At 39.3% G+C, this 13,225-nt stretch overlaps 1 protein-coding gene across 1 annotated transcript in view; it reads right to left on the reverse strand.

Annotated features, from left to right (window-relative positions):
- Positions 1–5,042: 5,042 nt before the first annotated feature.
- Positions 5,043–13,225, reverse strand: part of LOC124286778 — a 64,897-nt gene continuing 56,714 nt past the window's right edge. The window contains exons 15-21 of the mRNA XM_046723211.1: positions 11,870–12,013; positions 10,689–10,705; positions 9,849–9,982; positions 8,634–8,976; positions 7,932–8,183; positions 6,814–6,976; positions 5,043–6,261 (exon numbers count right to left, since the gene is read on the reverse strand). Coding sequence (XP_046579167.1) covers positions 6,839–6,976; positions 7,932–8,183; positions 8,634–8,976; positions 9,849–9,982; positions 10,689–10,705; positions 11,870–12,013 — 1,028 coding nt within the window. The 3' untranslated portion in view covers positions 5,043–6,261; positions 6,814–6,838. The remainder of the gene's footprint in view (positions 6,262–6,813; positions 6,977–7,931; positions 8,184–8,633; positions 8,977–9,848; positions 9,983–10,688; positions 10,706–11,869; positions 12,014–13,225) is intronic.

A 13,225-nucleotide genomic window follows, 5' to 3' on the forward strand; every position in this document is an offset into this window, starting at 1 on the left:
TGTATTTAAGTATGTGGGTATGTGTGTGTTTGTGTATATTTGAGTGTGTATGTGTGTACATGTGTGTGTGAATATTAAAAAAGAAACCTCACCTTTCAAAAACAAATGCAAAATTTTGTTCTTACAAGATGGTGTTTTTATTACGATTGTACCGTTTTCTTAACATGTTTTTTACTCCGCCGTGTGTGTTCCCCGCCGTGATATTGCTGGAATATTGCTAAAAGCGGTGTAAAACCATAGTCACTCACTCTTCCAAATTGACAGTTATTACCAACATCAGTGCGTTTCTTCAGATAAAAAAAAACATATCGACCAAACACACCTAAAAAGGCAGACGTGGAAAAAGGTTTCGTATAACATTCGTGAAAATGAAAATGCACGTGCATATCGCGACAACCCTACCTATGACAGCGAGTCCCTAACTCGCCTGAAAACATTCTTGTTTTAACCTAATCGTCATGCCACGACTTGCGAGTGATTAGAGGAACCAAGCCTTGGGATGATTGCAAATTGGCCAGACTGCAGGGAGGGTAGCCATCATTTCAATGTCCATGTTAGGACAATCTACCGACTGCAGTAGCGGTACCAGGCTACTAACAGCATCTAAGACCGTCCACGCAGTGGACGACCTTCACTCACATCACAACGTCAAGTCCGACAAATTGTGTCAACTATCTGCAGGATCGCTTCACCAGAACGACGGAAACAGCACGCCAGACCATCGGGACTCACAACAGACCCATCAGTGCCAATACAGTGCGTTGACGTTTTTGCGGAAGAAACCTCTGCTGTCACATACCATATCGTGGTCCTGTCCTCCCACCAAAACCGACTGTGTTATCGACAATGAAGAACTGTGGGTTTTTCTGATGAAAGCAGATATTGTGTTTCGACAGCCGATGGCAGAGTGAGAGTATGGCGAAGGCGTGGGGAACGGTTTTCCAATGGGTGTATTGCTGAAAGAGACTTGTGGGGTATTTCGCAGAGTATGGACCGGCCAGTTCATTCCATGTACACACGATTCAACGCCGCCATCGATGCCCATGGAGGTCACACACGATACTGATTTTGAGGTATCCTAATGGTGCCAGTTTTGGTGATTTTGTTTGTGTGAACTATACATGTGATTTCCGAAAATGTGTTAACCATAATTGTCAAGTTTGAACTTAATCCTCCGTTTTGATTGTTAATTAGAGCGGAATAAAGTGTTTTCTATAAGGAAAGTCAATCGATGTGGCGTTTCTTTTGCGGTTCAGTATATAATTGTTTTAAGTTAACCTTAAAACGAACTTTCATATAACTCGTATATATTTCGTTTTTATTGATTAATGTTGTTGTTTACTGTTATTATCGTTATAGTAGAACATTTTATTGATAAGCAAGAATCTCCTCATCGCTTATATCATTTGTCAGTTCATGGATTCCGGGAATATACAGCTGTTTTGAAATAGTATCAGATAAAAACTGGTAACTGGGGTTCCCCGTTACCAAGAGACACATAACCTACACGCAACACAGTATACAAGGCATCTGGACAGTGCTTCACTCCTGACATGAGGACCCACGTGGAACGTGCACTGCCAGTAGAATGGCGATTTTTCCGTCCACTCTGTCATTCAGTTTACACATAAACACAGAGAAAAACGTGTAAACAAGACCAAGTTACCAAGTATAACATTGGGGGATCTAGTGAACTCATCATTTGCTACCCACTGATTGGGAAGACTCGTAAAATCGAAATTTGGAAATATCCACCACATGTGATATCCTACCCATTGTTCTGTTCAGGGTTTTCTAATTTCAGAAAGTACCTGTTCTCATTCAACTTGAATGACGGGAGCGGCTTTGAAGTTTTACATTACCCAGAAGATCTGCCTTGACGTTTCACTTCGTGATTTTAGTCTCCCGGTTATATCTGTTTTGAACTTCTAAGAAAGACCAAAGGATTTACTTTAAGTCCTATATAAGGCCAGCTGTCAGTTTCTACTTGCTGTTATTGTCGTTATAGTGGAACATTTTCTTGATTAATTTTGTTGTTTGCTGTTATTGTCGTTATAGTGGAACATTCTATTGAGTAATGTTGTTGTTTGCTGTTATTGTCGTTATAGTGGAATATTTTTTATTGTTTTGTTGTTGTTAGCTGTTATTGTCGTTATAGTGGATCATTTTATTGATTAATGTTGTTGTTTGCTGTTATTATCGTTATAGTGGAACATTCTATTGAGTAATTTTGTTGTTTGCTGTTATTGTCGTTATAGTGGATCATTTTATTGATTAATGTTGTTGTTTGCTGTTATTATCGTTATAGTGGAACATTTTATTGATTAATGTTGTTGTTTGCTGTTATTGTCGTTATAGTGGAACATTTTATTGATTAATGTTGTTGTTTGCTGTTATTGTCGTTATAGTGGAACATTTTATTGATAAGCAAGAATCTCCTCATCGCTTATATCATTTGTCAGTTCATGGATTCCGGGAATATACAGCTGTTTTGAAATAGTATCAGATAAAGACTGGTAACTGGGGTTCCCCGTTACCAAGAGACACATAACCTACACGCAATACAGTATACAAGGCATCTGGACAGTGCTTCACTCCTGACATGAGGACCCACGTGGAACGTGCACTGCCAGTAGAATGGCGATTTTTCCGTCCACTCTGTCATTCAGTTTATACATAAACGCAGAGAAAAACGTGTAAACAAGACCAAGTTACCAAGTATAACATTGGGGGATCTAGTGAACTCATCATTTGCTACCCACTGATTGGGAAGACTCGTAAAATCGAAATTGGAAATATCCACCACATGTGATATCCTACCCATTGTTCTGTTCAGGGTTTTCTAATTTCAGAAAGTACCTGTTCTCATTGAACTTGAATGACGGGAGCGGCTTTGAAGTTTTACATTACCCAGAAGATCTGCCTTGACGTTTCACTTCGTGATTTTAGTCTCCCGGTTATATCTGTTTTGAACTTCTAAGAAAGACCAAAGGATTTACTTTAAGTCCTATATAAGGCCAGCTGTCAGTATCTACTTGCTGTTATTGTCGTTATAGTGGAACATTTTCTTGATTAATTTTGTTGTTTGCTGTTATTGTCGTTATAGTGGAACATTCTATTGAGTAATGTTGTTGTTTGCTGTTATTGTCGTTATAGTGGAATATTTTTTATTGTTTTGTTGTTGTTAGCTGTTATTGTCGTTATAGTGGATCATTTTATTGATTAATGTTGTTGTTTGCTGTTATTATCGTTATAGTGGAACATTCTATTGAGTAATTTTGTTGTTTGCTGTTATTGTCGTTATAGTGGATCATTTTATTGATTAATGTTGTTGTTTGCTGTTATTATCGTTATAGTGGAACATTTTATTGATTAATGTTGTTGTTTGCTGTTATTGTCGTTATAGTGGAACATTTTATTGATTAATGTTGTTGTTTGCTGTTATTGTCGTTATAGTGGAACATTTTATTGATAAGCAAGAATCTCCTCATCGCTTATATCATTTGTCAGTTCATGGATTCCGGGAATATACAGCTGTTTTGAAATAGTATCAGATAAAGACTGGTAACTGGGGTTCCCCGTTACCAAGAGACACATAACCTACACGCAACACGGTATACAAGGCATCTGGACAGTGCTTCACTCCTGACATGAGGACCCACGTGGAACGTGCACTGCCAGTAGAATGGCGATTAATCCGTCCACTCTGTCATTCAGTTTATACATAAACACAGAGAAAAACGTGTAAACAAGACCAAGTTACCAAGTATAACATTGGGGGATCTAGTGAACTCATCATTTGCTACCCACTGATTGGGAAGACTCGTAAAATCGAAATTTGGAAATATCCACCACATGTGATATCCTACCCATTGTTCTGTTCAGGGTTTTCTAATTTCAGAAAGTACCTGTTCTCATTCAACTTGAATGACGGGAGCGGCTTTGAAATTTTACATTTCCCAGAAGACCTGCCTTGACGTTTCACTTCGTGATTTTAGTCGCCCGGTTATATCTGTTTTGAACTTCTAGGATTTACTTTCAGTCCTATATAAGACCAGCTGTCAGTTTCTACTTGTGAACTTATCTATGCTGATTTCTCATTAGTGAAATGCCAAATGAAAGTTTTCTTTCACATGAATCTCCCCTTCAATGTTTCACCCGTGAAGATCTGGGTGATAATTGGTCTTCAGCAACCCATGCTTGTCATAAGAGGCGACTCACGGGTCGGGTGATCAGGCTCGCTGACTTGGTTGACACATGTCATCGGTTCCCAATTGCGTAGATCGATGCTCGTGATGTTGATCACTGGATTGTCTGGTCCAGACTGGATTATTTACTTATTCAACTTAGGATAAAAGTTGTTTAACAGAGGATCATAGATTCAAGTCGCTATAATTGGTTTGTTATACAAGGGAGTAAACGTAGTAATTGGAACAGTGATACAAATGCACGTGCAGTACGGGATGAGCGTTAACTTAGACCAACCCTACTTGTTCTCGGTGTTTCATTTAATGTGCATACTCCCTTGTAATACAAACCAATAATAGCGATCTGAAACTATGATCGTTTATTAAACAACTTTTATCCTAAGCTGAATAAAATTCTGAGATTTAAATGTTCAATTGGCAAGGTAAAATTATGAGGATTCGCACTTCTAATTTCACTTTATTTGATTTACGTTTTTGATTAAAGTGAAATTCATCGGTACGTTTTCACTCCAAACAGACTATAACTAAAGAAGTTTGAGCTGAATCCAATATGTCAGATTCATACGCGTATCGACAAAAGGGTTTGAGTTATAAGTCATTCCACGACTAAACATTCTGTCTAGGTAAAACCTCGGAGGATAGGGTATAGTGTCCAGAAGCAGTCTCATCCTTCCTTCCCCTGCACGTCTGCCTACTCCCATAAGTCCTCAGTCTTAGCCGTGAACCTTCAAATCCCGGCCCTCTTAAACCCCACACCGCTCCCGCACCCCTTCAACTTCGCGTGATAGAACAAACTAAGCACCATTTTAAATTCCATAAGACAAAAACGAAATCTATAAGAGATTTTATTACACAAAATTACAGCCATGATGTTTTTGGATGTTTGGCCTGCCCCCATACCAACATTATCATAACATCTAGATGATCTAACACCTCTCTAGCAGCAAAGGGTACATCAATATCACATATGCCGTTGGACCGAAATTCAACATATTTATTTCAACGTCCCCATATCTAAAATGTCTTCATGGCTAGCTGGCCAAACATTCCGAGAGTTACCACCCTTGTATTACAATCGTATATGAACACTTACTATTGCTGAACTGCATTTAATTGGCGTTCAATTGGAAATGCGTATTATGATAAATACATAAATTACATAGATTACAAATATATGTAAACTACTGGGATTTCATACTACATCCCCAGGACCAGAGTCTGTCGTATTTGGATAGTTGTGTGTCATCGTAAACATCAACTACTGGGCTTATCTGACCAAATTCTGCTGAATTATAGCTGAATACAGCATGACATTATTATAGAATCCACTAATCTTCCACCATAGATTTTCCTTTTGATATTGCATTATTACAAATTATATATGATTTTAGAATAATGATATCACTTGCACGTATAGAGTAGGAGCAGTTATAGACGACGAGGCTAAATGAACCAGTATGCACAGAGGTAACATGATTGTCAGTCATCTTGCCGGGTGGTTGGGTTTTTTTCTCAATTGCCCGTGTTTTACATTTAAAAACCCAGCCAAATTGTTTGATAGGAGATTGTCAGCTTTATGTGATAATATAATTTGCTGATGCTTAGAAAACATATAAATCCTATTTAAGAATGATTTATAGCAAGACTATGTCAATGGTAAATGTGTTGTAGGTCCTTACTTAAACTATTATCTGAACTTTCCCAAAACTATGCCAAGATGAATGACATCTGTAGGTCTGCATTTAGCCCCTTTCAGACGACGGTAGCACATCTACATTCTAACCTTACACACAGTATCACTATTGCTTTCAGGTGAAACTCAAGATGGAATACGCCGACGCATGTGTTGAGGCAGATTTACAGACGTTCCCGTGGACTGTCCAGGCTTTCCTATTTTATTTTCTGCCTCAGTAGAACACCCGACTGCACCCCGAACACCTTACAGTCTTCTGAGATCTACCACAACTGTCACAAACTGCACCAGGGCTTGGCGGGTAAAGAACCAGATTCCGCGCCAATGTCCTCATGTACCTTTTTTCTGGAACACCTTAAACTACGAAATTATAAAGAATTAGGAACTATACTTTTGTAAGGCCCATAAGGAAAGCACATGCAATGTACTCAGTAAGTAATATACCCCCATACTACCTTTCCAATATACCTCCTGAGAGGGTACAAAGGTCCCAAAGTCAATTTAGCGCTAAAGACTTTTTTAATTGTAGAATATTTGTTGTTTTAATATGGCTAAATATCAGTACAATCGCCAAATGGCTGAAGGGATGGTATAAATCCAGCTAGGGTCCATGCAGGTATCAAAGTCCTGTAAGTCCCCATGGTCCCTAGAGTGGTGATCTACCTTCAGTTGTTGGCGATCCTCAGCCTATTATTATATTGTATTGTCCTAATCTTGTTTTTAGAGATATATGCTAGTTTCATTTCTTGATACCGTGATATACTAGTTAGTTTTACTAGCCTTCGTCGACAGGTTTTTTATAATTTTTGCATTTATCATGAATTTATAACTAGTTTAAATCACGATATGGCTGAAATAATGCGGCCGTGACAATACAGTTCAACTCACTCACTCACTTTCCAATATACTTACTAAACATTTCAGCCAGGTCTTCCTCCTACTTCAAAGCATGTAGTTCCTTGTAAGGATATCTCCCTCTCAGAATGGTTCTTGTCATCCATCTTCTGTCCTCAGGCTGATCTTGAATCATTCGGATGGAGTTGACTTCTAGAAGCTTCACCAATAAAGCATATCCCTGTCAATGACAAGCATACATGCACAATCATCATGGGCACGAAGGTTATGACGATGATGCTATAAATATAAACTTAGTTGTGTAATCCAATGAAAATATTAGATAAAATTTGAATTGTCACATATTTTCTCTACCTTTACCGCGCAAGAAGACAAAGTGGGCGGTTATTCTGAACACCAATCAATCACCGGATGGTCTAGTTTAGATGCATTTACAGCTGGCATATAGCTGAGGGAGCATACGGTGAGTATTGCGCAACAAGCAAACCAGGGAGCAGATTAGGTTACCACAAGTACATCCACTTGTCAACGCGTAGATATGCGTCAACTGGGCAATTAGCTCATGTTTAAGATGAAGTGTACGTACAGTGCGTTGACAAGACGAACGAATACGTTGAGCTCAAACTTCTTTAGTTACATGTCAACAAATACACAAGACATAAATGAGGTGAGCGGTGTACCTGCTCAACCCAAGGGCGTTCGTACGAGCGGCATTCTCCTGCCCGTGGTCGTCCCTACAGACAGTCGGAATACCGGACTCGTACTCTGTTTTTCAATCTACATGTAGATGTGAGCTTATATATACAGTTTTTGACAACAATGGATAGGTGACGACTCAACAATGGACAGATAGAAAAACAATAACACTTCATTGACCAGTAAATGGGATGGCAGACACGGCTAAGGGGGATGACCAATTAGGGCAATAAATGTCATATACAATAATTAATGACAAAGACAGAGTGGTTCAGGGTGGCTGACAAGACAATGTACACTGTGGTAGTGATAAGAATTAAGATTGCAGATTGAATAATTACCATTAACTCTCATATTTCTTGGCTACATAGTTTTTGGACTTTTTAAATATTTGGACGATGGCTGTCCTGAATTTGTCAGCAGTCTGGTATAATCAGTTAGACTGCAGTATCTCATTTTTCTATATCAGTAATGTTTACCTTGCTAAGATTTGGAGAAGATGAGGGGTCCAGTTCCACACATGTCTTCTTCGTTTGTTTCCATGGTAAGATTTCTTCATTCGTGATTTTCTTTTGGCTAACCAGACTAGCAGCTTTGTCAAAATCGAAAAACGTCAAAAATAGGGTAGGTTTGTTCTCGTGGATCTTCAGATCTTCCAAACGAAGCATGTTGTTTGCTCTCTTGTCATGAATTGTGACACTTTGAGCTCTAATCGTGATGAGTGTTGGAAGCTATGAAGAAAACATGTAAAGGCAAGAATGAAAGTCCAGTATTTCACTTGATATACCAGTGCATACACAGATGGAAAATATATCCTCTTTAGTAATATTTTACTTTTACCATGAATTCTGTCAATTTGTAGCAACAAATCCCACAGTTGAATTGGCTATTATTTCGCAAGTAAATGACATAACTATCCAAAAGTTTCTAAAATGTATTGTGCTTATTTCATCAGATCACTGTATGATACAAATAACAAACCAGATCATTGTTCAGTACAATATTACAGAAAAAGACGAACAAACAAGAAGGTGATATCTGGCACGCCCAAAGCTGCATGTTTTAACAAGACTCGTTAATATACTCACCAACATTGAAAACGCACCACTGACAAAAGTTCAGATTATTAAAAGCATGTGCGTTTTCAATGTTGGTGAGTTATAGATACACAAAGCACCTACCCCGAATGAAAACGGGGCCTTTATCAAGATGAACGCCATAAGAAATCTAAGCTGTTCTTTCGGCGACATGTGGTGTGACAGACTCGCTGGAGACGAGAGGCACATGCTTCCAACGTACGTCTCTATTGTTTCTTTACCGCTTTCCGAGAGAGGAAAGTTCCGGAGATCAGCAACAGAGCTTGTGGTGAGCTTGTTCCAGGGCAAAACTCGTTCACCGAGAGTCACGTCAGCATCCTTGACAAGATGAGCTTCAATTCTCCCCCTCTTCCTTGACACTTTAACTTTGCTTGTCTTCAAAGCGATGCCACATGAAAGACTTAGCGTTTCTCTAAAGCTTGATTGGCTGAAGCACGAAAAGTACCACATTAAGAAAACCTTGGATAGATAGGAATCATTCAAAACCTGCATCATTTCCTTCAACCAGAGACCATATAATATGGTCTCTGCTTCAACACCCCGCCACCACCATAGCATAAAACAGGTGAAATGATCAATGCTTTGGAGAATAATCGAGACTGGCTTACCTCTGGCACTGACGTTATACATTTACAGCACATCTGAATATAGTTAAGTATGGATACACGAACTGTTTTTGAACGTCTAAAACAGTTCCATACCTACGCCCATCTTGCATATAGTAACGTTTTAACACATTATAGCATGATATAATCCACACAGCATAACAATTAACAATGGACACCCAGTATGGACATTCCGGGCAACAGCTGCACGATTTAGTACATAAAAATCCCAACAATATGGTGAATACAATAGCATCAGTTTGTTGGTCATTTGGTTTTAGGTATATTTGAAGGTTACAGTGGTCCGTTTATATAATTTTTACCACTTATTTATCCTTTATATCCAAATGAATCTGTTTGTAAGAATGACTATTCAATTGACGTTACGTCGTTTGGACATCTGCTATTTCGGGGAAAAAACAATTTCAAATTTTTGTAGGTGTTAAGAAAACATCTATATCCCTGTCAAGAGTCGTATCGGTATAAAAACTTGGACCATGCTATTTTTCCCTGTTTAATGAGGACAAATAGAACAATAACTTACCTCACCTTGCACCTTGAAAAGCTTAAAATCAACGTGTTCAGTCATCTAAAGGAGTTCAAAGGGATGTGGAGAAACAGTGGAAAGTCCAAACACATTGCAAGTTGTAAGATTTTCGTTTTACTAATGATTAGACTCAAAACAAAAACTCACCCATTGTGGCTGTTCTGTAGAACTATAACATATGGATCTCCATCTACACAATCCATGCTGAATATCCCCTTCTTCAAACATTCTGGGTCGGTTTGGATGGTCACAAGGTAATGATCTTTGTACTCAACCAGGGTCTGTAAACAGTGTACACCTTGGTATATGTAGCGTTAACAATCTCTTGTTTTTAAATTAAAAACGACCTGGGATTATTATAAACAGAATCGATTTTTGTTTGATGAAGCAAGATAAAAATATCAAGAGGACGATTGAAAAGCTGTTTCAATAAACACATATATTCTGCTCACCACTCTGATCCCAGGAATTGGATCACTTTGGCTTTGTTCACAAATACTGCTGACACACCATGAGTAAACCACTTTGCATGTCGTTGTAAAGCGGAGAATGTTTTTGAGCTTTTAAACTTGCTGTAATAGTCCTATTTCTTTCTGTCATATTATTTTTGGTACATGGAACATATTTTCTAATTCTTGCAGGATTGTTGAAATAGCTAGTTTGTGCAAAAGATGATAATATACAACGTCAATGCTAGTTTGTGCAAAGGATGTTACGTCAATGTATATACCACTGCTGCTGTATATACCACCGAGTTTGTATATACCACCGTTGTTGTATCTACCACCGTTATTGTATATACCAATGATATTGCAGTAATATGCATTGATATGTATAACTAGATATTTTCCAAATACAAATCGTTAATTTCATAACATTCGTTGCATTTCCGTGTTTGTTGTTCACTGTGACAGATTTAAGTGCTAACTATTACTTCTATTGAGAAATCAACAAATCAATAATCATAATCATGTAAAATGTACTTACATTGCTTTTCGTCGTGGCTGTGGGTTGAGTTCACAGGTTGGCATCAGATGTTTGTTGTTATGTAAAGGTATAAACAATACAATTCATTAGACTATGTTATACCATTATATATATACAATTGTAACTGATGAATACACGCGTACGACTTGTTTAATCTGAAGCACAAAACCTCTGAGATAACAGCACGAAGTCAGTAGTATCGTTCTATGCATAAGCAGCACAGTCCCGCCCATTCTGTGTTGAGCTATACACGAATCAGCAACCCCTCAGTGGGCGTGGCGTACATGTCTTTCGGTTCATGAATAAATTATTGGGCGGTTTGCCAATCAGTTGCCACGGAATCGCTTGCAATTCATTCACATCATTATATCACGTCGATTGAAATTACAGATATTGTGGGTATTCACGATACTTCAGAAACTCGAAGACACAACCTTAAAAAGGTGATTATTTCAAACATGTAAGAGTGTTGTAAATAGTTTGTTCATTGTACACAATCTGTGAATAGGAGTGATAATTAATACTGATAGGTATGTTAAGGTGTATATTTAAACTGGTATCTCATTAAATGGCAGACAGACAAAATATTTATACAGTAAAGAGGCCCTCGCCCATAATGCAATCAGATTGACACAGTGTCATAAAATGAAACATATTTATCACTTCAAACGTAAACACACTTGAATCCTCACAACACTCATGTATTTGAACTGATTTCTTTACACATATTGCGTCTCTTTACGGATGAGTATCAACATCATGACTAAGGTGAGTGAGTGAGTTTGGTCTTACGCCGCACTCAAGACTAAGAAAATTGATGGTTGCTTATAAGTGCAGGTTTTAAAACGATTAAAATCGAACTATGAAATGGGAAGAGTGGATCTCGTCGTTACAGCAATAAATAAGAAAAGAAAGAGTTTAAGCGCTATTTACATGTGAGAAGTTTCAGTTTTGTTGGAAGCAGTTTAAGGACAAAAATATGATTATTTAAAAGAAAGGACTGAATTATTGTCAATTGACAACATTACATAGGGAATAAGATCTAAATATGTAGAGACATTTAAGAAAGATGGATGGAAACCTTTGATCGACTTTCAGACGACGTTGTATACCTTTGAGGACAGCATTTCTTTTGACAAATAGAAACCAGGAGTTTGTTTCCATAACGACGCTAGAGTTACCTTTAGCAAAATTCTGAACCCTTTGCAGAATATTTTCCGTTGCACTTTTGACACACGCCTTTATGATATGTCCTAAGTGACCTTGACCGTCTAAACCAGGACATGTTTTCACCTTTTCAAGTGCTGCAGATACTGCGTCTGATGCTGAAATATATACCAATCAATAATCGTTTTTATGTTTTACAATACGGCAAATAGTTTTATATTCATCCTGCATGTTCTGAAAACTGATTTTAAGGGCCTTACATATAAAATCAAACATAGTTTAAAACATATGATGGAACTGGAACAGGGGAAACAACAACATTGTCCCAAACATCACCCCTTAACATCGTCTCCTAACAACTCACCGTCGTCACTCAACATCATGTCTCCAAACCGTTCTCCCGCGTCATCCCCAGCACCATCCCCCACATCGCCCTGAAACATCGTCACCCAAAATCGACCCCATCCCCACATCGGCCTCAAACATCGTCACCCAACATCGACCCCATCCCCCACATCGACATCAAACATCGTCACCCAGCATCGACCCCATCCCTCACATCGCACTCAAACACCGTAACACAACATCGACCCCATCCCCCACATCGACCTCAAACATAGTCATCCAACATCGACATCCCCAAACATCGTCCGCTAACATCGACCACATCCCCCACATCGCCTCCAAACATATCGTCACCCAAAACGACTCCATTCCCCACATCGCCCTCAAACATCGTCACTCAACATCGACCCCATCCCCCACATCGGCCTCAAACATTGTCACCCAACATCGACCCCATCCCCCACATCGGCCTCAAACATCGTCACTCAACATCGACCCCATCCCCACATCGGCCTCAAACATCGTCCCCAACATCGACACCTCCCCCACAAACATCGTCCCCATCCCCCACATCGATCTCAAATATCGTCACCCAGCATCGACCCATCCCCCCATCGACCTCAAACATCGACCCCATCCCCAACATCGACCTCAAACATCGTCGCCCAACATCGACCCCCTACCCCCACATCGACCTGACACATCGACCCTCCCCAACATCGCCCTCAAACATCGTCACCTAACATCGACCCCTCCCACATCGACCTCATACATCAACCCCATCCCCCACATCGACTCTCAAACATCGTCACCAAACATCGTCACCCAACATCGACACAGACATAGTCCCCTAACATCGACCCCCATCCCCCACATCGACCTCCTCAAACATCGTCACCCAACATCGACCCCCTCCCCCACATCGACCTCAAACATTGTCACCCAACATCGACCCCTCCCCCACATCGCTCCTCAATCATTTTTGTCACCCAACATCGACCCCATCCACCACATTGACCTCAAAC

The sequence above is a fragment of the Haliotis rubra genome, unplaced genomic scaffold (assembly GCF_003918875.1).
Source record: "Haliotis rubra isolate DU_JTF1 unplaced genomic scaffold, ASM391887v1 Scf391, whole genome shotgun sequence".
NCBI classification, from domain to species: domain Eukaryota; kingdom Metazoa; phylum Mollusca; class Gastropoda; order Lepetellida; family Haliotidae; genus Haliotis; species Haliotis rubra.